This window comes from Dipodomys merriami, unplaced genomic scaffold (assembly GCF_024711535.1).
Source record: "Dipodomys merriami isolate MVZ:Mamm:240054 unplaced genomic scaffold, mDipMer1.0.p SCAF_1, whole genome shotgun sequence".
Taxonomy (NCBI): domain Eukaryota; kingdom Metazoa; phylum Chordata; class Mammalia; order Rodentia; family Heteromyidae; genus Dipodomys; species Dipodomys merriami.
In genome coordinates, this window is record NW_027202270.1 from 966,423 (window position 1) to 993,520 (window position 27,098).

General features: G+C 69.5%; 1 protein-coding gene across 1 annotated transcript; it reads right to left on the bottom strand.

Moving 5' to 3' along the window:
• Positions 1 to 228: 228 nt before the first annotated feature.
• Positions 229 to 26,857, bottom strand: Gpc1 (glypican 1). The gene is made up of 9 exons (XM_070005700.1): positions 26,579 to 26,857; positions 6,287 to 6,445; positions 5,641 to 6,032; positions 5,037 to 5,202; positions 3,014 to 3,144; positions 2,814 to 2,933; positions 2,556 to 2,689; positions 2,195 to 2,370; positions 229 to 1,852 (listed from the first exon to the last, which is right to left on the bottom strand). The coding sequence occupies exons 1-9, from the start codon at positions 26,742 to 26,744 to the stop codon at positions 1,620 to 1,622; spliced, it is 1,677 nt and encodes a 558-aa protein (XP_069861801.1). The 5' UTR covers positions 26,745 to 26,857; the 3' UTR covers positions 229 to 1,619.
• Positions 26,858 to 27,098: the final 241 nt, after the last annotated feature.

A 27,098-nucleotide genomic window follows, 5' to 3' on the forward strand; every position in this document is an offset into this window, starting at 1 on the left:
AACCTTCTTGGGGGGTGGGGGTCCCACGCTACACACACCCTGAGCCGGGCGTAGGCAGGATCTGCCCTGGCTCCGACACCGTAGGAACTCTCTCTGCCGCTCGCCCTGGAGGAGCGCAGGGCTTGGAGCTGAGCTGGGCCCGGCCCCGCTCCTATCAGAGTGCAGCCCCGGCACGCGCAGCCCCTCCAGCTGCGTGAGGTGGGCAGGGAAGCCACGGAGGCCCGGTCCTTCCGTACTCCAGCCTTTTATTCAAACAAGGACTCCAGCAGCACACACCACTCACCGGCGCCGAGTGACCAGGGCCCCAGGGAGGAAGGACACAGGCCGGGCCACGGGCCTGACCGGTGGCTGCCGCCCCTCCCTGGGGCGATGTGAGCGCCGGCCCGGCGCCCGGGCCGCGTGTCCTCAACCCTAGCCTGGCTGCCGCTACCCCGATATCCCTGATCACTGGGATCAGCAGGGCTATCAGCCTGGGCCCAACACGACCCGCTTCAGAGGACACTGCCCCCTGGTGACCAGACTGGCCGTGCTGGCATCCACGGCACGGGTGGACCCTGCACTAGCAGACCTTTCTAATCCAGTGATGAAGCATGAAGCGCAGAGCGGCCCTGGCAGGGCCTCCTGAGACCCGGACGTCCCGTCCCCGCAGGGCTCCCTCCCGCAGGGAGCAGCCCCTCCCAGGGCCCACCGCAGCCGCCTGGAGGGTAGATGCCACGGGACAGCAGCGCCCACGCAGCCCCTGCCCCTCCGCTGCTACCGGGGACGGGACGGGTGAGGCGTCTGTGAATGTGCATTTCTGGAAAAGCCCTTGGCTACCGATACTACCCCACCCCGGCGGTGCAGTGGAGGATCGGGGCCGGGGCCCCCGACCCACGCAGCCGGGTCTCCCTGGCCCTGAGCTGAAGTTTCACCAGGCGCCCCAAGCCCTGGCGTGGGCACCCCGTCTGTGTGGGGCAGGGGACCAGGCGATCAGCTTACTCCCAGGGCTCTTCCTCGTGCAGGCCCGGGAGCCTGCCCGTGGGGGTGGCGCTGTCTGCAGAGGCCTCCCGTCCTCCACACAGGGGCCCGCGGGGGCCCGCACGGGCCGCTGCCTTGCTGGGCCCGCACCACGGGGCTCCCCCCGGGCTCTGCTGGTGCAGGAGGGCGCGGGCGGCCGGCCCCTGTGGAGCGCACGGTCTCATGCATAAGCGCGGGGCCAGGGCTGCCCGGCGGCGGCGGGCTCCTGCTGAGGCGCGGAGGGGGCCTGGTGGGCTTCCCACCCCCGGGGCTGGCAGGGAGCCTCACGGGAGGCAGGAGGAAGGCACCGGCTCCCGAGGCCCTGACAGCCTCCCCCCTCCGCGGGCCTGGGGTGTGGGGGGAGTCAGAGGAGCCCCGGGGTCCCTGAAATACATGGCTGTAGGGGACACTGGCTCCGGGGAGACCTGAGGACCTCATACAAAATTAAAAGCCAGGGAGGCAGGCAAGGCCAGACGCGGGGCGCCAGGGCCCAGTCACCCTTGCCCAGCACACAGCCCCCGTCCCCCGTCCCGGGCCTCTGCAGGCCCAGGGCCGTTAAAGATCTCCGTTGCATGTGTGGGCAAAGGCAGTCCTCGGCCACAGTCCTCAGAGCAGAGGGGCGGTTACCGCCCCCACAGCCTGGCCACCGCGAGGACCAGGCTGGGGAGCAGGAGTGGGAGCAGGGGGCGGGGCTGGCAGCGGCAGGCCCCCGAGATCTTCCGCCCCTCCCGCTCTGACAGGCCAGGGAGGGCGTGGGTCAAGGGCGTCCGGGCACTGGAGCTCTTCTTGCCGACCCTTCGGCCACAGACGTCATCTGGGCAGCCGCCGCCGCTGCCTGAACCGCTGCTGTCATCGCCTGGGGAGAAGAGGAGGCACTAGCAGGCCTGTCTCGAACCCAGGACCTGATGTCCTTTCTACACAGGGGTCTTGAACCCAGGACCCAGTGGCCAGGCATGAGGCTGGGGCCCCCCCTCTGTGGGCCCGCCTTTGGCTGCCCCCGCCCCAGGCTGCTCCTGCTGGGGCCACAGATGGAGAGACCTCCTGCCTGGCCAGAGCTCGGCAGCAGCGGCGGCAGCAGCAGCAGCAGGGCCCGTGAGCTCACTGGGCTGAGGCTCTGGGCAGCGGCGGCTGCGAGCCCCGTGCCCTTGCTCTGCGGGCCTGACACCTGGCACACCCTCTGGCCCCGCCCGGCGCTCACTGGAGTCCTGGAAGTCCACGTCGTTGCCGCTGTAGGCACCGCGCAGCCGGTTGGTCATGATCTTCAGCTGCATGATCTGCTGCCGGATGGTCATGTCCGGCTTGGTGATGTCCACCTCCACCTCGGGGTTGTTGATCTGGTTGGCCAGGCCATCGCCCATCACTTCGGGGAGGTACCTGTGGGTGGGGGACGGAGCACCTGGTCACCGCGCTGGCCCGGGCAGCCGGCAGCCCGGCAGGACACCCTCCCCCCCAAGCCCGAGACCCCCCGTGGACAAAGGCAGCCCACACAGGACCCACACTGGGAACCCCCAGACACGGAGTGTGCTGTCCGGCCTGGGACGTGGCCACGGGGCACCTACCGCCCCTTGGCCATCCCATTCCAGCAGCGGTCGTCACTGGCTGGGCTCATGGCCATCTTCTCGCTGCACAGGGTCCCCGGGAGGCTGATCCAGAAGTCCTGGACGTTGCGGAGCTGAGCCTTGGCCTCAGACACCTGCCAGACAGCAGTAAGGCCACCGGGCAGCCTAGGACCGGGCTAGGACCGGACTAGCTGCCTGTCCTGCCCCGTCCCTCGCCGGGCCGGCCTGGGCCAGCAGAGTGGCTGAGGAGTCACTCACCAGCTTCTCCAGCGTGCCCGTGGGGGGCTTCTCTGGCAGGGCCAGCTTGCCCCAGCGCCGCTTCTCTTCAGCCGCAGGGCTCTGAGGGTTGACTCTGGGGTTCCCGCAGCCCTGGATGACCTGGGGAGACACCCCGGGGGTCCCTCAGTCCCGGGCGGGCCAGGGCTGGATGCCCCACGGCACCACCCCCTCCGGCGCACCTTGGCCGTGAGTGTGTCCGTGTTGTCCTGGAGGGCGTTGATGGCTCCTGCTAGCCACACGTGCACACTGCCGATGACGCTGTCCGCCCCCGACGGGCCCCAGAACTTGTCCGTGATGAGCACCATGGAATCTGGTACAGGCGTTGGCATGTGTGCACACACACATCGCATGCACACGTTAGAAATCACACACATGGGACAGCAGTAGCTCATTCACATCACATGTGCATGTTAGCAATGAGCAGCTGACAGTAGTGCACACACACGTGCACATTGGCAATGAGCAGCTGACAGTAGTGTGCACACGCATGTTAGTAATGAGCAGCTGACAGTAGTGTACACACACGTGCACATTAGTAATGAGCAGCTGACAGTAGTGTGCACACGCATGTTAGTAATGAGCAGCTGACAGTAGTGTACACACACGTGCACATTAGTAATGAGCAGCTGACAGTAGTGTGCACACGCATGTTAGTAATGAGCAGCTGACAGTAGTGTACACACACGTGCACATTAGTAATGAGCAGCTGACAGTAGTGTGCACACGCATGTTAGTAATGAGCAGCTGACAGTAGTGTGCACACGCATGTTAGTAATGAGCAGCTGATAGTAGTGCACACACACACGTGTACATTAACAATGAGCAGCTGACAGTAGTGTGCACACGCATGTTAGTAATGAGCAGCTGACAGTAGTATACACACACACGTGTACATTAGTAATGAGCAGCTGACAGTAGTGTGCACACGCATGTTAGTAATGAGCAGCTGACAGTAGTGTGCACACACATGTTAGTAATGAGCAGCTGACAGTGTACACACACGTGTACATTAGTAATGAGCAGCTGACAGTAGTGTACACACGTGTACATTAACAATGAGCAGCTGACAGTAGTGTGCACACGCATGTTAGTAATGAGCAGCTGACAATAGTGCACACACGTGTACATTAACAATGAGCAGCTGACAGTAGTGTGCACACGCATGTTAGTAATGAGCGGCTAACAGTAGTGCACACATGCATGTTAGTAATGAGCAGCTGACAATAGTGCACACACGTGTACATTAACAATGAGCAGCTGACAGTAGTGTGCACACGCATGTTAGTAATGAGCGGCTAACAGTAGTGCACACACGCATGTTAGTAATGAGTAGCTGACAGTAGTGCACACACACACGCACATTAACAATGAGCACGTTTTATTTTTTGGCCAGTCTTGAGGTTGAACTCTGAGCCTGGACACTGTCCCTGAGCTGCTTTTGTTCAAGGCTAGCGCTCTACCACGTGAGCCACAGCACCACTCCCGGCTTTTTCTGTGTATGTGGTGCTGAGGAATGGAACCCAGGGCTTCATTAATGCCAGGCAAGCGCTCTACGCTAAGCTACATTCCCAGCCCCGTGAGCGCTTGTGGCAGGAGCTGCGTGCACACAATCACAGGCATGTTAGCAGTCTAGGCCTAGGTCAGCGGGGCTCCCGTGAGCCCCACTCACAGTGCGGCCCCAGCCCTCAGTTTCACAGTCTTGCTCCCAACACGCCATCACGTGTGCACCGGCACGGGTGTACTGTTAACCTACATGTTTGCCTCATGGTGTCCATGTGTAACGGTGGCTTTTAACCACTCACACCAGTCACATACCCACTAGCTGACACACGTCAGTATGCGTGTGTAATGGCTGTCTCCTACCAGCAGATAGATATGCATGCTAGTTCATGCGTGACGTGTGTTCCACTCACTATGTCACATGAACATGCCGTACCACGCCAGCACACACAGGTGTCTGCATGACATGATGTCCATCAATTCACTCTGTCAGTGCGCACACATGCTTGCACATGCAGGTGTCTGCCATGTGCTGGCATGCCGGAGGTCACATGTTGGCATCATGCGTGTTGGGCACTCGCTCAGAGGGCAGGGTGAAGGGTTCTGACCCCACGGAGCCCCCAGGGCAAGACATCTGCCCCTCAACCTCACAGCCCCCCCTTGTGATGCAGGTCCGAGCCCCCAGGTCAGGCTGGCACTCACCCAGAAGATTCCTCCACTCGGCGTCTAGGTCGGCCTGGTTGGCAAGGCAGCCCTTCAGCACGTTTCGGCAATAGTCGGGGCAGGGCCGGGCGCCAGGAACGCCCAGGCAGTGGGCGCAGTACACCAGCTTCATGACGGCCCGGGAACACTCTGGGCCCAGAGGCACCTGGGGGGAGGGAGGGCAGCCTGAGCCCTCCTGGCAGCCGCGGCGGGCGCTGCCTGATCCGCAGAGACCCGTCCAGCCCAGTCCTTCCCGGGGCTGCGAGGACCTCCAAGAAGCCCTTGCCAGGAAGCGGCACCGCTGCCCAAGCAGATGAGGACCTGAGATGGGGGGGGGGTCATCCCTGGGGCTGGGAGGGATGGCCGCTGGAGCCTCCCTTTGGACGTGTCCCGTGCACGTCTCTCCTTTCTGCTGCCCGTCTATCCTGAGCCCTGCAGCTGGGTCCACACCCAGCCCCAGGTTCCCGGGCCCTCCCCAAGCCGAGCGGCTAGCCAGAAGGATGCTCAGGCCAAGGCTGTGCTATGAGCAGACATCCTGACAGAGGCCCAGGGCGGGAGGCTCAGCCCCGGTGGCCGAGGCTGGCAGGGCCCGGCCAGTGCGCACCTGGGCCACCTTCTGGACCACATCGCCGGCCACGCCCAGGCCCTGCACGAAGGCGCGGGCGGCCACGAAGGCGCGGGCGGCCCTGAGGCGCAGGTCCCGCGGGGCGTCCCCGAAGGGCCGCAGGGCCTCGGCCTGCTTGCCCAGGCAGTCCAGGTAGTCATCGGCCAGCAGCAGCCCGGGGTGCAGCTGTCTGAAGAGGCGCTCCAGCAGCCGCGCCCAGAACTCAGCCAGCGTCTCCTCCAGGTGCAGCTTGGCGCCCCGATAGTAGAGGCGCAGCTCTGCGTACAGGTCCCGGAAGGCAGCGGCATTCTGCGTGTACAGCTCCCCGAAGGCCCCGGGAAAGGCGTCCTGCAGGCTGCGCTCCGACTCGTTCAGTAGCCGCTGGAAGTGGTCTGTGCACAGGGGAGGGGGCTGAGGCCTCGGCCGCCGTGGGGCCCGCCCGCCCGCCCGCCCGCCCCACCGCCGCTGACCGGCGGGCCCACCCCAGGTCCTCTGTGGACACCCCGCCCCCGCCCTCACGGGCCCCGTGGCCTTGGGGCTTTGGTGGCCGTGTCACAGAGGCTCTGGGACTTGAAGGAGGAGGAGGGCTGGGGTAGATCGGCCGGGCGCTCCTGCTGGGGCAACCGCATGTCTGGCTCAGACTCACCGTCCACGCCGCGGAGCTGGGCAGCCAGGGCGGCCTGCAGGGCCAGGCTGGTGTCGTGCAGTGCGGTCTCCAGCTCGGCCCGGCTGCGGTTGGCCAGGTTCTCCTCCATCTCGCTGGTGCAGCAGGTGTAGCCCTGGGGGCAGATGCGCAGGTGCTCGCCTGTCGGGAAGGGCACCGTGAGGAGCCGAGACGCAGCTCCACCCCAAGCCGGGCCGGCCGGGCTCTGGGTGCCGCTGCAGGCACTGGGCGGGCGGGGCTGGCCCGGCTCCTTTGGCGCTGGCCCCGGGCCCCGGGGGTCCGTGGGTGTGTCGGTGTCGGCACAGGAGGACCTCCGACACGGGGCGTGGTGCGACGCGCCCCAACGTCTCAGCCCAGAGCTGGTCTGGGAGCTGAGGAGGAGGTGGGGACCGCCAGACCCAGGCTCAGCGTGGAAGCTTCTAGGCCTGGCGGGTGCCTGTGGCTCAGGCACATGGACGGGGATGGCGGAGGAGTCAGACTTCCTCTCTGCACACCAGTCCCAAAGGGCGCCAGGCCCGGCCACCACTGAGGCAGCCAACCCCGCCCGGCCCCGCCCAGCCTCCGCGGCGCTCCCGCAGCTCCGTGCCGCCCTAGGCCGCCCGCTGAGGGCCCGCTCCAGCAGGAAGGACCCTCTGGGACAGCCTCACTCCCCACATGGGGCCAGGGCAGCCCGCAGGCCACCCTGCGGCGCCCCGTGACAGCCTGCTCGGGGAGGATGCAGGGCCAGCCGCGGTGTGGGGGACAGCTTCCGCGGGGGACATGGGGTGTCCCCTCTGAGCTCAAGGGAGAGAGGCTCCAGCCAGGGGGCCAAGCTAACAAGAGCCCCTCAGCCCGTCTGCCCCTTCACACGCCCGCGGGAGGGGCCCGGCCTGCCCAGCCCCCAGGGGAGGTGGAGGCAGGGGCCTGGCTGGACAAAGGGGCTGGGGTCAGTGGAGACCCGGGAGATGTCCCCGTGAGACAGGGTGATTTTGACGCCAGAGTAGGGTGAAGTTGAGCCAGTGTGAGGCAGGGCTGGAGGGGGTGGGGCCACGGGCGCCTGTCCGCCCCGGTCCCCTCCTCTGGCTGGGGAGGAGGAGGGCGGGAGGGGGGCTGGGCCCAGTGTGTGGCCGCAGCGCCACGGCTCCGAGGCACAGCTGGAAGGGGCAGCGTGGCCGTCCAGGGATGGTCAGCTCCCACGGGAAGGCGGGGAGGGCAGACCCGGCCAGGGTCCCAAGGCTGAGTGAGCCAGCGCGGCACACGCCACAGGCAGCACGTCAGCACCCCAGAAAGAGTAGTGTGGGGCATGTCAGCACCCCAGACAGAGCAGTGTGGGGGCATGTCAGCACCCCAGACAGAGCAGTGTGGGGGGCACGTCAGCACCCCAGAAAGAGCGGTGTGTGTGGGCGTCAGCACCCCAGACAGAGCAGTGGGGGGCATGTCAGCACCCCAGACAGAGCAGTGTGGGGGGGCACATCAGCACCCCAGAGAGAGCGGTGTGTGGGGCGTCAGCACCCCAGAAAGAGTGGTGTGTGTGGGGCATGTCAGCACCCAGAAAAAGCAGTATGTGGGGCATCAGCACCCCAGAAAGAGCGGTGTGGGGGGGCTCAAGGAGGGTCCGAGTCCCTGCCCTGCCCTCCCAATGGACTCGGCTGCAGGGCAGGGGTGGGTGGGCAGAGACCTCATGGGCAGGGTGGGGGGAGCCGGGGGAGCGAGAGGAGGGAGGGACGGGGCACAGCCGCTGGCCCTCTCATCTGGGGCTGTTCTGAGCCCACGGGACCCCAGGCGCCGGTGTCACGGTCCAGCGCCCTCTGGAGGCTGCATGGTCAGGGCCGGGGGGGGGGAGGGTGGGGGGGGTGCCGTCTGGTCCAGTGGGGGTCAGTAGGAATGGGGCTCCCGTGTGGGGTGCCTTGGGGAGGCACACAGCACCCCCAGAGCTCCTGCTCCCCCTCCCTCCTCCCGCCGGGAGGCGCAGCTGTGCCAGCTGGGGGCTGTGACGCGGGGAGAGAAGGGGCTGCCCTTGCCTTTGGGACCCCCCCCACTCTCAAGCAGAGTGCCCCAGCACCGCAGTGTGGCCCTTCGCCGTGGCCGCAAAGACCAGAGAGAAAGCAAGGTAGGGACCGCGGCGGGGCGCATGGCTCCTGTTCCTTTACCGTGCCCCCCCGCCTGACCCCCACCAGAGACTACGCAGGTAAGATGCTGAGACGCAAGGGGAGCCAACATGGGCACCCAAGAAACGCAGGGTGCTGGCCCCCCGCGGGGCTCTCCCCGGGACGCTGTCCCCCCTCACCCCCCGCGCAGGCTCTCCCCGGGGTGCTGCCCCTCCCCCACACTGTCCCCCCAGGCGCGGGCTCTCCCCGGGGTGCTGCCCCTCCCCCACACTGTCCCCCCAGGCGCGGGCTCTCCCCGGGGTGCTGCCCCTCCCCCACACTGTCCCCCCAGGCGCAGGCTCTCCCCGGGGTGCTGCCCCTCCCCCACACTGTCCCCCCAGGCGCGGGCTCTCCCCGGGGTGCTGCCCCTCGCCCGCACTGCCCCCTCAGGCGTGGGCTCTCCCCGGGGTGCTGCCCCTCCCCCACACTGTCCCCCCAGGCGCGGGCTCTCCCCGGGGTGCTGCCCCTGCCCCACACTGTCCCCTCAGGCGTGGGCTCTCCCCGGGGTGCTGCCCCTTGCCCGCACTGCCCCCTCAGGCGTGGGCTCTCCCCGGGGTGCTGCCCCTCCCCCACACTGTCCCCCCAGGCGCGGGCTCTCCCCGGGGTGCTGCCCCTCCCCCACACTGTCCCCCCAGGCGCGGGCTCTCCCCGGGGTGCTGCCCCTCGCCCCACACTGTCCCCCTCAGGCGTGGGCTCTCCCCGGGGTGCTGCCCCCCCCCCCGGGCGCGGGCTCCTCAGCCCCTGGGCCAGCCAGCGAGCAGGGTCTCTCTGGCCTCCCAGCGTCTGCTCCTGGCCCAGCCAGCCGGGTGACCCGCGCTGTTCCAGCCGCCCCAGCACAGCCCCCGGCCCTCCCTCCCTCCTCTAGACACGGGAGTGAAGACACGGAGCCAGAGCCCGGGCGCCGGCCTGAGGGCCCCGGGCAGGCTGGGCCAGGCTGCCCCAGGCCCGCTGCAGGGCAGAGCCGCGCGCTGAGGCTTGGGCTGCAGGTGCTGGACGGAAGGGCTTGGGAGCCGTCCCGTCCCCACGGTCCCCGGTCTGCTGTAGAGAGCGGGGTGAGCAGGCCGGGCCAACCAGCCTCCCACTGACCTAACCCCCCCCCCCCCCCCCCCCCCCGCCCCATGTCCAGAGAAACCCCCGGGGAAAAGGCAGGTCCAGGCAGAGGGCGTGGGAGGGAGAAGGTGAACCGGTGAGGATGGGGGGAAGTGCTTTCCACGCTCCAGGGCCGTGCCCGACCCCCCCCCACTTCATCCAGAACCCCCCACGCTCCAGGGCCATGCCCGACCCCCCCCCACTTCATCCAGAACCCCCCACGCTCCAGGGCCGTGCCCCTGACCCCCCCACTTCATCCAGAACCCCCCACGCTCCAGGGCCGTGCCCCTGACCCCCCCACTTCATCCAGAACCCCCCACGCTCCAGGGCTGTGCCCCTGACCCCCCACTTCATCCAGAACCCCCCACGCTCCAGGGCCGTGCCCCTGACCCCCTGACTTCATCCAGAACCCCCCACGCTCCAGGGCCGTGCCCCTGACCCCCTGACTTCATCCAGAACCCCCCACGCTCCAGGGCCATGCCCCTGACCCCCCCCACTTCATCCAGAACCCCCCACGCTCCAGGGCCGTGCCCCTGACCCCCCCCCACTTCATCCAGAACCCCCCACGCTCCAGGGCCATGCCCCTGACCCCCCCCCACTTCATCCAGAACCCCCCACGCTCCAGGGCCATGCCCGACCCCCCCCCCCACTTCATCCAGAACCCCCCACGCTCCAGGGCCGTGCCCCTGACCCCCCCACTTCATCCAGAACCCCCCACGCTCCAGGGCCGTGCCCCTGACCCCACCCCGCTGACTTCATCCAGAACCCCCCATGCTCCAGGGCCGTGCCCCTGACCCCCTCCCGCTGACTTCATCCAGAACCCCCCACGCTCCAGGGCTGTGCCCCTGACTCCCCCCGCTGACTTCATCCAGAACCCCCCATGCTCCAGGGCCGTGCCCCTGACCCCCGCTGACTTCATCCAGAACCCCCCATGCTCCAGGGCCGTGCCCCTGACCCCCTCCCGCTGACTTCATCCAGAACCCCCAATGCTCCAGGGCTGTGCCCCTGACTCCCCCCGCTGACTTCATCCAGAACCCCCCACGCTCCAGGGCCGTGCCCCTGACCCCCGCTGACTTCATCCAGAACCCCCCCTTCGAGCCCGTGCCAGGTGCTCCCGTTTTATTTTTTTCGGGGGGGGGAACCTGTGATTTATTCATGGCAGGTTTGCTCCCACTTCAAGGTCTCCTCCACGCAGCCTCCAGGTCCAAACCTCCCCATTTCCCAGGCTTTGTGCCTTGGGAGGACACCAGCAAGGTGGCATGGTGGCCGGCCATGTGTTCCCCCCAGCCTTCCCCTGCAGCCCTGTGCTCCCCCAGCCTTCCCCTGCAGCCCTGTGCTCCCCCAGCCTTCCCCTGCAGTCCTGTGCTCCCCCCAGCCTTCCCCTGCAGCCCTGTGCTCCCTCCGGCCTCCCCCTGCAGCTCTGTGCTCCCTCCAGCCTTCCCCTGCAGCCCTGTGCTCCCCCCAGCCTCCCCCTGCAGCCCTGTGCTCCCTCCGGCCTCCCCCTGCAGCCCTGTGCTCCCCCCGGCCTCCCCCTGCAGCCCTGTGCTCCCCCAGCCTCCCCCTGCAGCCCTGTGCTCCCCCCAGCCTCCCCCTGCAGCCCTGTGCTCCCCCAGCCTCCCCCTGCAGCTCTGTGCTCCCTCCAGCCTTCCCCTGCAGCCCTGTGCTCCCCCAGCCTCCCCCTGCAGCCCTGTGCTCCCTCCGGCCTCCCCCTGAAGCCCTGTGCTCCCCCCGGCCTCCCCCTGCAGCCCTGTGTTCCCCCCAGCCTCCCCCTGCAGCCCTGTGCTCCCCCCGGCCTCCCCCTGCAGCCCTGTGCTCCCCCCGCAGCCCTGTGCTCCCCCCGGCCTCCCCCTGCAGCCCTGTGCTCCCTCCGGCCTCCCCCTGCAGCCCTGTGCTCCCTCCGGCCTCCCCCTGCAGCCCTGTGCTCCCCCCGGCCTCCCCCTGCAGTCCTGTGCTCCCTCCAGCCTCCCCCTGCAGGAGGCCCTGTGCTCCCCCCAGCCTCCCCCTGCAGCCCTGTGCTCCCCCCAGCCTCCCCCTGCAGCCCTGTGCTCCCCCCGGCCTCCCCCTGCAGCCCTGTGCTCCCCCCGGCCTCCCCCTGCAGCCCTGTGCTCCCCCCGGCCTCCCCCTGCAGCCCTGTGCTCCCTCCGGCCTCCCCCTGCAGCTCTGTGCTCCCTCCGGCCTCCCCCTGCAGCCCTGTGCTCCCTCCGGCCTCCCCCTGCAGCCCTGTGCTCCCCCCGGCCTCCCCCTGCAGCCCTGTGCTCCCTCCAGCCTCCCCCTGCAGGAGGCCCTGTGCTCCCCCCAGCCTCCCCCTGCAGCCCTGTGCTCCCTCTGGCCTCCCCCTGCAGCCGGCCTGGGGTTGTGCCCTCTGCCCCTCCCCCACCACCGAGCGCCTCCCGGAGACTCGAGTGACCCCAGCCCATCGTCTAGAAGCTTCCTGGTTAAGCTCGGAGGCGCAGACGGGCCGGCTCACCCTCATTCCGGACGGACGCCCTGCGCCCGCGGGTCCCCCACCCCTAAAGCGCGCCAGTGCAGACCGTGCTGAGCCCTGGCCGCGTACGGACAGACCCGGGACCAGACTGACTGCGGGGCGGCTCCAAGGCACGCGCCCGTCGCGGGCCGACCCCAGCCCTCACCCCATCCCCGTCCTCACCCAGCCTCCGCCATCGGCCCGACCTCCACCATCGGCCCGACCCCCGTCCTCACCCAGCCCCCGTCCTCACCCAGCCTCCGCCATCGGCCCGGCCCCCGTCCTCACCCAGCCTCCGCCATCGGCCCGACCTCCGCCATCGGCCCGACCCCCGTCCTCACCCAGCCTCCGCCATCGGCCCGACCTCCGCCCTCGGCCCGGCCCCCGTTCTCACCCAGCCTCCGCCATCGGCCCGACCTCCGCCCTCGGCCCGACCCCCGTCCTCACCCAGCCTTCGCCCTCGGCCCGGCCCCGCCCTCCCCCGCCCCGGCCCCCGCGAGCAGCGTCCCGGTCACCCGGAGCCCGTGAGGCTGGCGGCTCCGCAGCGGGGACGGCGGCGGCCTGGACCCTGGCGAGGGCCGCGCGCCCGGACCGCGACAAAGCCGTCCGTCCCGGCGGTGCGGGGCTGCGGCGGAGAGGGCGGCGGCGCCGGGCTGCGGCGGGCGGGGGCTGCGGCGGGAGGCGGCGCCGGCGATTGGCGGGGAAGGGGCTGCCGCAGTGGGCGCGGCGGCGGGCGGGGAAGGGCGGGGGCTGGGGGCGGGCTGCACGGGCGGGAGGAGGAGGGGAGCACCGGCGCAGGAGCGGCCGGGAAGGGCGCAGGACCGGGCGGCGTCGGCGGTGGAGAGCGGGCGCGGTCCCGGGCTCGGCGCGGCGCGCACGGCGCAGGCGGCTCCGGGTTCCCGCACGGGCGCACGCCCCGCCCGCAGCGACGTCTCCCTGGAAACCGCAGTGGGCTTCCCGGCCGAGCCGAGTCCCGCCCGCGGCCAGCAGGAGACAGCCCGCCGGCTGGGCAGGGGGGGCGCGCGGGCTGGGCAGGGGGTGCGCGCGGGCTGGGCAGGGGGGGGCCCGCGGGCTGGGCAGGGGGCCCCGCGAGCTGGGCAGGGGTGCGCGCGGGCTGGGCAGGAGGGTCCCGCGGGCTGGGCAGGGGGGTCCCGCGGGCTGGGCAGGGGGGGCGCGCGGGCTGGGCAGGGGGGTCCCGCGGGCTGGGCAGGGGGTCCCGCGGGCTGGGCAGGGGGGCGCGCGGGCTGGGCAGGGGGGGCGCGCGGGCTGGGCAGGGGGGTCCCGCGGGCTGGGCAGGGGGGGGTGCGTGGGCTGGGCAGGGGGGTCCCGCAGGCTGGGCAGGACCCCCGCGGGCTGGGCAGGGGGGGCGCGCGGGCTGGGCAGGGGGGTCCCGCGGGCTGGGCAGGGGGGGGTGCGTGGGCTGGGCAGGGGGGTCCCGCGGGCTGGGCAGGGGGGGTGCGTGGGCTGGGCAGGGGGGGCGCGCGGGCTGGGCAGGGGGGTGCGTGGGCTGGGCAGGGGGGTCCGGCAGGCTGGACAGGAAGGTCCCGCGGGCTGGGCAGGGGGGGCGCGCGGGCTGGGCAGGGGGGGCGCGCGGGCTGGGCAGGGGGCCCCGCGGGCTGGGCAGGAGGGTCCCGCGGGCTGGGCAGGGGGGCGCGCGGGCTGGGCAGGAGGGTCTCGCGGTCTGGGCAGGGGGTCCCGCGGGCTGGGCTGGGGGGTCGCGCGGGCTGGGCAGGGGGGTCCCGCGGGCTGGGCAGGGGGGGCGCGCGGGCTGGGCAGGGGGGTGCGTGGGCTGGGCAGGGGGGTCCGGCAGGCTGGGCAGGGGGGGGCGCGCGGGCTGGGCAGGGGGGGCGCGCGGGCTGGGCAGGGGGGGCGCGCGGGCTGGGCAGGGGGCCCCGCGGGCTGGGCAGGGGGCTCGCGCGGGCTGGGCAGGAGGGTCCCGCGGGCTGGGCAGGGGGGTGCGCGGGCTGGGCAGGAGGGTCCCGCGGTCTGGGCTGGGGGGTCCCGCGGGCTGGGCTGGGGGGTCGCGCGGGCTGGGCAGGGGGGTCCCGCGGGCTGGGCAGGGGGGGCGCGCGGGCTGGGCAGGGGGGGGCGCGCGGGCTGGGCAGAGGGGTCGCGCGGGCTGGGCAGGGGGGCCTGTGGGCTGGGCAGGGGGGCCCACGGGCTGGGCAGGGGGGTCCCGCGGGCTGGGCTGGGGGGTCCTGCGGGCTGGGCAGGGGGGCATGCGGGCTGGGCAGGGGGTCCCGCGGGCTTGGCAGGGGGCTCACGCGGGCTGGGCAGGGGGGTCGCGCGGGCTGGGCAGGGGGGCCTGTGGGCTGGGCAGGGGGGCCCGCGGGCTGGGCAGGGGGGCCGCCCGGCACTCGGGAGCCTGGGCGGCGGGGCGCAGGGCGCAGGCGCGGGCCTCTCCTCCACATGGGAAGCCCGCTGACCACGACCCTGACCCCCCAACACCAGGCAGATCACAAGGCCACCCCGGGACCCCGCCCCACCTGCTGGGAGCAGGAAGTACCCGTCCCCGCTGCCACACCCCACAACCCCGCCAATCCTGTCCTCCCTGGATGCCCTGGGCAGCTCCCCAGCCCCGCATGCTCCACAGGCCCCGAAGGGCATCACCAGTGAACACCAGGCGTGCGGCAGCCCCCAGCAGACGGCCGGCCCGTCCAGCAGGCCTCTGCCCAGCAGGCCCCTGCCCAGCATGGAGCTCGCACCCCCATCCACCACACCCACGGGCACAGCCGTCCTCAGGGCCTGGGGCTGACAGCTGGGATTCTCAATCCCAAGGACACAGCCCGGGTGGCTGGACTTCGGGAAGGAGGGCGGAGGGGCCAGGCTGGCCTGCAGAGGCTCCACGCAGCTCTCGGACATGGCGCGCCACCTCCCAACCCACCACAGAGCCAGGGAAAGCCAAGGACGCCTACCAGGGAACGGTCCACGCAGGAGGTCCTGGGTGGCTGGTGGCCTGCCCTGCCCTGCCCTGCGGGTGTCCAGTAGGCAGTGGCCACAGCCTCTCTCAGCCCACAAACAAGGGAAGGAGCAGAAGAGAGGCGGTGCCAAGGGTGTCTGCCCACTGTGCAGACTCGGCCTCTTTCTACCCAGCCTAACAGCCATCTCCGCCAGCACAGCCCCTCCAGCTACCGCTGCTCAAGAGCCTGGGGCTGGGTCCATCAGCATCTCCCCGCCGGCCGCACCACACATCTCCCCGGTGAAAGCACAGGGCAGCTCTGCCAGGGGCTCTGCACCTCCCTGGCACCCAGGCGTACAAAACACACGAACACATTTGATAAGGGGATCTCACCCGCGTGGGCATGCAGACAATGCCGGCACAGCACGCGACTCCCCCCCACCAGGCAGGACCCCCTCCCGCCCCCAGGGCGGGTCAGCCAGCAACCCAAGGGGTGTTTCCAGGGACATCCCGAGCCCGGCCTCGGACGGCACCCTGCCCTGGCCGTGCACACAGGAGCCTTTACGCCCACCTCCTGCTTCAGCCTCAGGATCTCCCCCAGGGCTTCTGTGGAGAGCGTGGCACACACAGGGAAGTGCCCAGGGCCACTGGTTCTCAGCCTGCGCCCCAGCCTCTCTCCCCGGATCCCCATCCAAGGGGAATTCCTGTGTGGAGGCGGAGGCCCCGACAGGCACCAACATGTTATCGGTGGGGAGGCAAGGTCTGGGCGTCCTCCCCGCCCACACAGCACCTCCGTGCCCAGCAAGGTGAGGTGTGGCCTACATCACCCCAGGGGTGCCATCAAGGGACGGCGGCGGGCGCCTCTTCCTTTCACTGCAGATGAACGGTGAATTATTTTTTTAGTATAAAAAAATTGAACCCCAAAAATTTTAAGCAGGATCTGGAAGACTTGGGCCCCAGTGTTATAGCACCCACAGAGTTAAAAGGTACAGACACACAGCTCTGCAGCTGAATGGACCAACAGGCTGTTTATCTAGTTCAAGCACAGCACCAATCAACCAGCTCTGGCCCTCGGACCGCCTTTTCCTTGTCCTCGGTTCCTTTCTCCGGAACCTGCATTCTGGACCTCTCTCAGGAGACAGGGAGTTGCACCCCACCCCACACCGGTCTACTCAGACCTGAGGCCTGGCTACAGAGGGACTTTGGGGACCCAGTGACGGCTCCAGGCAGAGAAGCCAGATGTCCAGGGCTGCCACACCAGACCCTGGGGGCAGACAGCTGGAAGCGGCCGGCCCTGTCCCCCGCAGCGGGAGTCGGTGCCGGGGCCCAGGTGATCTGAGGCTCCTTTGGTGGCAACTGTCCGGGCCTCTGGGCTCGGCCAGTCCAGGGAGGCCCCTCTCCTGCCACCTTCTGCCAGGCCCTTTGGCGTCCCCAGGCCTTTCCCTGGCCTCTTTCCTGAAAGCCAGCTGACACCCAGGCTGGCCTGTGCCCACAGGGTGCACCCTGCGACATCTGCGGGCTGCTCTCGGGGGTCCGGTCTCCACAGCCAGGCCCCGCGGTCGCCGTGTGGACGGTTAGGGGCCCTCGCTACGATGAGACCCCTCGGCCAGGTGCAGGCTGGCCTTCCTCCCTCCCTCCCGAGGCTCTGTGGGACAGCTCAGCGCTCCCAGGGGGGCGGGAGGCCCAGGCGGATGCCCAGGGCTCCATTTCCGGCTCAGCCCAGCCTCCTCTTCTTCCCCAGCGCCTGTCGCCATGGCCTCAGGCTGCACATGCAGGGGAGTCTCCAGGGAAGGTGCGGCCAGCTCCTGCTCCTTCTCAGAGGACGAGCCCCAAGTTCAAGGTTTGGCACAAAGCAAGGCTGGGGCAAGAGGCCCGTGCTGCACCAAGGTCAAGCCTTGTCTGGGGCCCTGGACTCTCCCCCTTCCAGGAAGGTGGTCTCTATGTAGCCTGGAGGTCAACGGCCAAGCCCCAGTGGACGCCGGCCCCTGGGCTTCTAGGTGACTTGAGCAGTGCCTGCTTCCCGTGGTCAAGCAGGGCCAAACTCGCCAAGAAAGCTGGCAGTGGCCGAGTGGCGCTGCCCCGCAGGGTGCCCGGTGGGTGCTCGCTCTGGGACAGCCCTGCCCCGGCTCCAGCCACCCACAGACGGGCCAACTCCTCTGTCAGCCTGACCATCTGTGCAGCAGGCCTCCGCCTGGCCAGACTCATTTCCCTGCCTGCCTCCATCTGTGAGCCGGCGGTGAATGACAGGACCGGGAAGGAAAGCCCGCGCCTGCCCTGCCCGTTAGTGATGGGAATGTGGGAGAATGTCCGGCTCCGGGGGACTGCTCCCCGGCCTCGCGAAGCTGTGGCGGGCGTGTGCAGTGTCACGCAGCGCTGTGGGTGGAGAGGGACGTGGAGCACGGGCGATGAGGCCGGGCTGAGCCCTCCCGGCCTGGCTGGAGCCCCGGCTCGACCCCCGGGTTGGGCTGCCCGGCCTGTCCGTTGTGACCTGCATCCCTCTACACGAGCCTCAGCTCCCCGGGGTCCTGGCGGGCCTTGGCTCTCGTCCAGGTGGCTCTTGGGGTGCTGCTGGTATTAGCGGGAGGCACTGGAATAGCACAAAACCCTAATACGGCTGGAGGCGCGGCTCCCGCGGTAGGTGTGGCTGCGGAGCAGGGAGAGCGGCGGGGGAGAGCGCTCCCGTCACAACGGGTGTCAGACAAGGAGCCACCGACGCCCCCAGGGAGAGGGGTCCTCAGAGGGGTCCCGTCCTCAGTCCTCCACACCCAGAGCCCTGCACACAGACACAGGCACACACACACACACACACACACACACACACACACACACACACACACACACACACACACACACACACACACACACACACACACACGCCAGCAGGAGCCATGGGCCAGTGGGAGGGAAAATGCCAGAACAAGTGGAGCCATGGTGCAGACGCTGCCAGGCTGGGAGACAGGCAGGGCTCGGAGCAGAGTGACCAGGAGCGGAGGTGTCGCCACGCTTTCCTGTGACCAGCGCAGCGAGCGTCAGCTCCTCACAGCCACGGGCACCAACGCCTGACCCGGCCCAGCGGCGGGCGGCGCGGCCCTTCCATGAGCCCCGCATGGGGCCATGGGCAGGCAGCGTCCCTGGCCCCCAGGGGTCCAGTGGGCACTGGTGCCTGGGCAGCAGAGGACGGGCTCGGGCCACCCCAACACAGCCGGCCACACACGGACAGTGCTCCCTGTGTCCACCCCGACACAGCCGGCCACACACGGACAGCCGCTCCCTGTGTCCCGGGACACTGTGTGAAGGTGTTGCCGACGGTGAAGCAGGGGTGGCTGTTGGGGCAGTGACCATGTGGCCTCCAGGTGGAGGCATGTGCCAGCCCAAATTCACACTTCCAGATAGGCTGGCCCCATGGCTGGTACATCTGGAAGGGTCCAGAAACCCAAATGGACTTCCCACAACACCTGGAGCCTCTGGCCGCGGAAGGGGCTTCCCTTGCAACCCTCTACTGACCGCTTCAAGGGTCAGCTCTGACCTCTGGAGATCCAGCTGGGTGGGGCTGAAGATGGCCAAGCTGTCATGGTGAGGCCTTCCTGAACATCCGACCCACACGACCCAGCATGGCCCTAACAGGCCAGAACTGCAGCCCCACACCTTCCCACCTGTCCCCCACACCCCACACCTTCCCACCTGTCCCCCACACCCCACACCTTCCCACCTGTTCCCCACACCCCACACCTTCCCACCTGTCCCCACACCCCACACCTTCCCACCTGTCCCCCACACCCCACACCTTCCCACCTGTCCCCCACACCCCACACCTTCCCACCTGTCCCCCACACCCCACACCTTCCCACCTGTTCCCCACACCCCACACCTTCCCACCTGTCCCCACACCCCACACCTTCCCACCTGTCCCCCACACCCCACACCTTCCCACCTGTCCCCCACACCCCACACCTTCCCACCTGTCCCCTACACCCCACACCTTCCCACCTGTTCCCCACACCCCACACCTTCCCACCTGTCCCCCACACCCCACACCTTCCCACCTGTCCCCCACACCCCACACCTTCCCACCTGTCCCCCACACCTGACACCTTCCCACCTGTCCCCCACACCCCACACCTTCCCACCTGTCCCCCACACCTGACACCTTCCCACCTGTCCCCCACACCTGACACCTTCCCACCTGTCCCCACACCCCACACCTTCCCACCTGTCCCCCACACCTGACACCTTCCCACCTGTCCCCCACACCCCACACCTTCCCACCTGTCCCCCACACCCGACACCTTCCCACCTGTCCCCCACACCCCACAGCTTCCCACCTGTCCCCCACACCCCACACCTTCTCACCTGTCCCCACACCTGACACCTTCCCACCTGTCCCCCACACCCCGCACCTTCCCACCTGTCCCCCACACCCCACACCTTCCCACCTGTCCCCACACCCAACACCTTCCCACCTGTCCCCACACCCCACACCTTCCCACCTGTCCCCCACACCCCACACCTTCCCACCTGTCCCCCATACCCCACACCTTCCCACCTGTCCCCCACACCTGACACCTTCCCACCTGTCCCCACACCCCACACCTTCCCACCTGTCCCCACACCCCACACCTTCCCACCTGTCCCCACACCCCACACCTTCCCACCTGTCCCCACACCCCACACCTTCCCACCTGTCCCCCACACCTGACACCTTCCCACCTGTCCCCCACACCTGACACCTTCCCACCTGTCCCCCCACACCTGACACCTTCCCACCTGTCCCCCACACCCCACACCTTCCCACCTGTCCCCCACACCCCACACCTTCCCACCTGTCCCCCACACCTGACACCTTCCCACCTGTCCCCCACACCTGACACCTTCCCACCTGTCCCCCACACCTGACACCTTCCCACCTGTCCCCCCACACCTGACACCTTCCCACCTGTCCCCCACACCCCACACCTTCCCACCTGTCCCCCATACCCCACACCTTCCCACCTGTCCCCCACACCTGACACCTTCCTACCTGTCCCCCACACCTGACACCTTCCCACCTGTCCCCACACCCCACACCTTCCCACCTGTCCCCACACCTGACACCTTCCCACCTGTCCCCACACCCCACACCTTCCCACCTGTCCCCACCCCACACCTTCCCACCTGTCCCCACACCTGACACCTTCCCACCTGTCCCCACACCCCACACCTTCCCACCTGTCCCCACACCCCACACCTTCCCACCTGTCCCCACACCCCACACCTTCCCACCTGTCCCCCACACCTGACACCTTCCCACCTGTCCCCCACACCTGACACCTTCCCACCTGTCCCCCCACACCTGACACCTTCCCACCTGTCCCCCACACCCCACACCTTCCCACCTGTCCCCTACACCTGACACCTTCCCACCTGTCCCCCACACCTGACACCTTCCCACCTGTCCCCCCACACCTGACACCTTCCCACCTGTCCCCCACACCCCACACCTTCCCACCTGTCCCCCACACCCGACACCTTCCCACCTGTCCCCCACACCCCACACCTTCCCACCTGTCCCCCACACCTGACACCTTCCCACCTGTCCCCCACACCCCACACCTTCCCACCTGTCCCCACACCCCACACCTTCCCACCTGTCCCCCACACCCCACACCTTCCCACCTGTCCCCACACCCCACACCTTCCCACCTGTCCCCACACCCGACACCTTCCCACCTGTCCCCACACCCCACACCTTCCCACCTGTCCCCACACCCCACACCTTCCCACCTGTCCCCACACCCCACACCTTCCCACCTGTCCCCCACACCTGACACCTTCCCACCTGTCCCCACACCCCACACCTTCCCACCTGTCCCCCCACACCTGACACCTTCCCACCTGTCCCCCCACACCCCACACCTTCCCACCTGTCCCCACACCCCACACCTTCCCACCTGTCCCCCCACACCCCACACCTTCCCACCTGTCCCCCCACACCCCACACCTTCCCACCTGTCCCCCACACCCCACACCTTCCCACCTGTCCCCCACACCTGACACCTTCCCACCTGTCCCCACACCCCACACCTTCCCACCTGTCCCCACACCCGACACCTTCCCACCTGTCCCCCACACCTGACACCTTTCCACCTGTCCCCACACCTGACACCTTCCCACCTGTCCCCCCACACCCCACACCTTCCCACCTGTCCCCCATACCTGACACCTTCCCACCTGTTCCCCCACACCTGACACCTTTCCACCTGTCCCCACACCTGACACCTTCCCACCTGTCCCCACACCCCACACCTTCCCACCTGTCCCCCACACCCCACACCTTCCCACCTGTCCCCCACACCTGACACCTTCCCACCTATGCTCCCAGACCTGGCCCTGGCTCTTCAATGCTCTGGTCCTCTCTTTACCCTCTGGGTCTTTGATCTCAGGCCCAGCCCCCCTCCACCCTGAGTTGACCTCACCCCTGCTCTTTGGGTGCCACAACCCGAAATGGCCCAAGTCCTCCTGGGGTCCCTTGTCCTCCCAGCCATTGGCTGGACTGCCCTCTCCCACCCCAAGCCAGGCCGGTACCGGGCCTTGCACTGGGCCGGCCGGGATGGGGCATGCAGGGTCTGGTGGGCTGCAGCTCTGCGGGGCCCAGGGCCCTGCCTCTGGGGCAGCTGCAGGCATACGGCAGGGCCCAGGGCAGCGGAAAGGAGGGCAGAGCTGCAGCTCAGCCTCAGCCCTCAACTCAGCGCAAGGGTGACAGCTCTTCCAGGCCGCCTGCAGGGACTGTGGGGCAGCCGGCCAGGCTGACCTGGGAAGCACTGCGCACGGGGGCCTGGCCCCCACCAGCTGTCTACCTCGCCAGAGCCCAGACCCGAGGCTGGAGGTCTGGGCCAGCAGCAGCCTCCAGGGGCTTCCCTGTCACCCGGCCAAGCAGAGATCCGGGGAGCGCTGCTGCAAGCGAGCAGCGGTCCCGTGCCTCGGGAGAGGTGGTGCGTCCACGCGGCGGGGCCTCGGCCTCACCCACCCCAGCGTCCACTGCCTCTGCAAGTCTGCCTGGGGCTCCAGCCCCCCCTCCGGGCTGCAGTCTCCCACCCCAGAAATGGGGGCCTGGGGTCCCGGTAATGGACACTGGCGGCCATAGGTCAAGAAAACGCCCGTTGCTGGGCAATGGTGGCTCACGCCAGTCATCCCAGCTACTCAGGAGGCTGAGATCTGAGGATCACAGACAGAGAAGTTCGTGAGACTCTTATCTCCAATAAACCACTAGAAAACCGGAAGTGGTGCCGTGGCTCAAGCAGTAGAGCGCTCGCCTTGAGCTGAAGAGCTGAGGGACAGCGCCCCGGCCCAGAGTTCAAGCCTCACAACTGACAAAACAAAAAACAAAATAAAGATGCCCGCCAGGGGTCTTCAGCTGCTGCTCTGCGCGTCGTGGCTCGGTGACATGCCGCATTCTGGAGCACGTGGCTGCCAGCTCTGGCCAGGGCACCATGAGGCCCAAACACTGGCACAGGGGCCCTAGGGGACATCCCAACCTGGAAGACAGCTGAGGCCCACAGACGGAGGGGCCAACCCAGGACCCCGAGGGGGCCGGGGCTCAGACTTCCGGAAAGCTGAGGGTGGGGGAGGCCCGACTCGGTGCATGGTTACCAGGCTGTGGGCACGGATCCAGCGAGGCGGAGGGCACGCCTCACACCAGCCCCGAGCCCAGGGCAGCAGGACAGGCGGAGGGCACGAGGCGTCGTTCGGAGGGTGCTCACACCACCAGCGGAGCTGCAGCCCCAGCTCACGCAGTCAGCTCTCACCCAGAACTTAGAACAGGGCCCTGTCTGGGTGCAGGGGCGCAGCGCCACAGACCCGCCGTGACGGGCGCAGCGCCGCAGACCCGCCGTGACGGGCGCAGCGCCGGCCCCACCAAGGCGGCGTCCTAAACGGGAAGCTGGAGACGAAGAGGAGGGCAGGGGAGGACTTAGGGACCAGGACAACCCCACGTCCCAGAGGCAGGGGAGGCCTGGACCGGGGTCCCAGTGTGTGTGTGTGTGTGTGTGTGTGTGTGTGTGTGTGTGAGATGTGTGTGTGTGTGTGATGAAGGCCTGCAGCCACACAGGCCTGTGACAGCCTGGGAAGACAGCGCATTTCCACAGCACAGCCCCACGTCCGCCCAACCCAGAGGACAATGACCACACAGCAGGACCGTCCAGCTGGACGCCAGCCCGCCTCCCCCCGGCGGGTCATGACTTCTGATCGGAACTCACTCAGAGGCAGACCTGCAGGGGACAGCCTGGCCCCGGGAGACCGTCCAGCCTCTCTCCCTGCCTGGCACACTCGGCCTGGCGCAGCAGACACGGGACCCCCGTGCGAGGCCCGCCCCCACATCCTGACTGTGCCCCGGCCCGCTTGCTTAGTCTACCTCCGGATCTGACGCCTGGCCGCCTACGGCCCGGCTGCTGGGCCAGGGTGCTCTCGGTCCATCTCCAGGGAGGCCCTGGGGCCCAGCCCAGTGTGGCAGCATAGTCACCAGCCTCGGCCGCCTGCATTCAGGGTGACCGCTACTCCTTTGGGACATGCCCTGTGGGGGCAGCTGCTCTCTCTCCATGGGGGACACGCCGGAGGTTTCTCCACAGGCCGGTCAGCAGCGCAGCCAGGTCCTCTTCGGGGTGCATCGGCAGCATTCGTCTGGGATCCCGGAGAGCGGCGGCAGTGGACGCGGCCCACGGGGAGCAGCGGCTGGCAAAAGCAGCTCCAGATCCTAAGAGATGGTGGCCCGGCCAGCTGTGCGGCCCAGGATGGCCTGGACTGCGAATGGCGGGTCAGCTCCAGGTTGAGATGGTATGAGGCTTCTGGGGGAGGGCCGCTGAGCTGGCACTGCTGGGCAGCAGCGGATGGTATAGGCTTTGGGGTCCACCAGACCGGGCCCTAAGGCAGCGACGCAGGGCTCTGACTTCGATGTACCCCACTGAGCAACATGCGTGTGTGGGTCACCTCACGGGGGCTGGTGGGGGTTCTCGTGGAGGGCCTGGGCTGGGAAGGGCACAGAGAGGGCGCGTAGCACAGGAATTTCACACCCTCCTGCCAACCTTCGCGCTCGTTCAGCTGGATTCTCTTTGTCATCATGAAGACAGCGGCACGGGGAGGCAGCGCAGAGGCCTGCAGAGGGGCAGGGCCGGTCCAGCCCCAAGGCTCAGGGCTCTAAGCCCCAGGCCATCGCGTCACACAGGCCCTGCTGGGTCAGCCCTGCCCGCTGAGGCACCCTGGGGACGCCCTGGCCCCGTGCTGGGGAGGACGGCAGCTGAGCTGCTCGCAGCCCGGCCAGGGTGGGACCCCTCGGGAAGCCACACTGACCACACTGGGACCTCTGCTCCTGCACAGGCTGGGGCTCATGGAACTTTCTGGTCTGGGTAGGGCCATGAGCCAGGCAGCTGGAAAGCCCCATTGGCCTCAGAGAAGCAGCCGACACGGACGGGTCCCGGGGCTGGCCAAGATGGTACTTTCTAGGGTGAGAGACGGGGACACAGCCCCAGGACTCTCATCTCAGACTCTGGGCCTGCCGACCAGGCCAGCAGCACCCACACCAAGGAAAAAAAGTTCCTTCCCAGAGCCTCCCGGGTCCTCAGTGCTGGTCCCACGGCACAAAGCCCCCGCGGAGGCCCAGCCCCGGCTCCTCTCTCCCAAGGGGTTCCAAACCCTTTCGACCTCTGGGTCACTTCCTCTGCCTCAGCCTGGGGCGGCCCTGGACCCGTGCGGCCCCTCCGCCCCCCCGCCTCCCAGCCTGGCCAGCGTAAATGAGTACGCTCGGATCCTTGGGGCCAGGCCAGGCTGCGGTGACAGCGAAGAACCCGATGATCACCATCTTCCACCCCGTCGACACATGACCAGCCACGTCGTGTCCTGGTGTCCTGAGGCCAGGTGGTGGCCTGGGACCTCTGGCGACCCAGGGAGAACCTCCTGCAGAGGTGGACGCAGGCGTCTCCCGGCCCTGGCTGGCTGTGAAGTGCCTGCCAGGAGGAAGGGCGGGCGGCCCCCACCCCGGACCTGCTCCACAGCCACACACAGGACAACCATCATCACTGCCACGCCCAGGCCATCTCCAAAACAGCTCCTGCTTCACGCAGGAGCCCCGTTTCCCCCACGTGGCCTGTGGGGGCCCACTGCCCCCTCTGCCCCCTCAGACAGAGCTGGAAAGGCCCCCCGTGACAACAGGAGGGAAAGCTGGGTGTCCCCAACCGTCATGGGGCAACAAGGAAGCGTCCGCCTCCACCCCAGAGGAGAGGAAAGCCCTCTCTGGAGGTCTCTTTGGGGCCTGCAGAACCGGGAGGGACCCAGGGCTCCAGGGACGGTGCCCCTAGGGGCCACCAGAGGGCGCCCGGTCCTCGGAGGCCAGAGGGGATGCTGGCTTTGGCCGCTGCCCCAAGGGCTACAGTTCCCTGGGCCGGCCACCCGTACCTGTACGATCCCCAGGGCCCTGGGCTGTCTCATTCTGGGGAGAATTGGGGTAAAATCCAGGGCTCTGTAGCGCTGCACCCCCTCCCTGGAGCACTAGCAGGACGGCAGTGGAGCCAAGCTCCCGGCCTTGTGTGGCTGCGGGCGGCCTGGAGGCTGCTCGGCTTGAGTCGGTACCGAGGCAGGGCACCCGGAGACCCCGCGAGGACCGGCGGCTGGACAAACAGCACCCCCATCACTGCCACCGCGGGCCGCTCCGGTTCCCCAGCGTGTGCACCCGCGCGCCCCACGCTGCCCCTGTCTCCGCCCGACCGCAGTGTCCAGTGAGTCTAAGCCTGGCAAGTCCGCGAGACACCAGCCACCGAGGGGGCACGCGCTGAGTGAAAGTTCACAGAAGCCTTCAGCCCAGACCGGCGCTGGGAGGACCGCCCGGCGGGGGAGGGCGCCCGGGGCCCGACCGGTGTGGCAGGAGGAGCAGCAGGGTGCGGCGGGCACGGGCTGCCCTGTGCCCGGCTGCGGCCTCCCGCCTGCGCCAGGCGAGAAGGGCCGTCCCGGGGGCTGAACTCTGCGGGCGCGGTCCCTGCTGGGACCGGGTCTGCGGGGCCCACGGCTCCCGGGGCTCCTCTCACTCCACTCGGGGCAGTGCTGGAGCTGCGCGGTCCCCGCGTTCCCGGCTGGGTTGGGACGCGGCTCACCGGTGCGGGGAGCCCGGGCCCCAGTGCGGGGAGGGCCTCCGAGCCCGGCCCTGCGTCTGCTGCACCCCAGACGGCCGCACGACCCAGCCAGGCTGCGCGGGCGTCCGACGGCGAAACTCGGGGTCCGGGAGGCCCCGGGCCTGGACGGCTCGGCAGGCCGGGAGGGGAGGGGCGGCCGCGGGGCCTGGTCGGCCGCCGGGAGGCCGCGGCTCTTACAAAGGGACGCGCGGCCCCGGACGGGCTCCGAGGCGCCGACCACCTGCGGCTGGGACCGCCGCCCCGGGCCGCCCGGGCGAGGGGCGCGGCGGGCACCAGGCTTGGGTAGGGTCGGCCGGCCCCGCGGCGCAGGTCGCGAGGAGGCGCACGGCTCCGCGCTCAGGGCCCGGGACCGGGGATCCGAGCGCGGCCCCGAGGGCCCGGCGCCCCCGAGGCCCAGACGGCGGCTCCCGCGGGCGGCGGGCGGGGGGCGGGGAGCGGAGCGCGGCCGGGGCCGGAGGCCGGCGCGGGGGCGCGGGCGGCGGGGTCCGGGCCGGCGGGGAGGGAGGCGCGCGGGGCGCGGGGGACGGCGGGGCCGCGCGTACTCACCCGAGATCTCCGCCTGCGGCACGTCGCTGAGGCTGAAGCCCCGGGCCCCGTAGATCTGGCGGACCTCGCCGCAGCTCCGGCTCCGGCCCGCGGGCTCCCCGCTCGCGCCGGCGAGGAGCGCGGCGGCGGCGCACAGCAGCCACCAGCCGCGGGCCCGGAGCTCCATGGCGGGGCCGGCGGCGCCCCGGCCGCCCGCGCGCCGCTCGCGGATCGAAGGGCCGCGCCCGGCTCCCCGGGCGCGCGGCGGCCCGAGCCCGAGACAACAAAGCCGGCCGCGGCGCGGGGCGCGCGAGGTCCGGGCGCTCGGTCGGGCCGCCCAAAGCGCGGCAGCGAGCGCGCAGCCCGGCTCGGCCCTCCCCGCCGCCGGCCCGGCCCCCAGCGGCCGCGGGGCGGGGCGGGGCGGGGCGCGGGGCGCGGCGGGGCGGGGCCCGGGCGGGAGGCGGGGCGGGGCGCGCCGGGCGCTCGCTCTGCGGCGGCGACGCCCGGTAGCCCGCCCCGCCCGGGCCAGTGTTCCGACCGC

Coding starts and splice junctions, on each gene's coding strand:
- Gpc1 (XM_070005700.1), bottom strand. CDS start 26,744: ATGGAGCTCCGGGCCCGCGGCTGGTGGCTGCTGTGCGCCGCCGCCGCG. Junction 6,033..6,286: donor CCAGCTCCGCGGCGTGGACG/GTGAGTCTGAGC, acceptor CCCTGTGCACAG/ACCACTTCCAGCGGCTACTG. Junction 3,145..5,036: donor CGAGTGGAGGAATCTTCTGG/GTGAGTGCCAGC, acceptor CGCCTGTACCAG/ATTCCATGGTGCTCATCACG.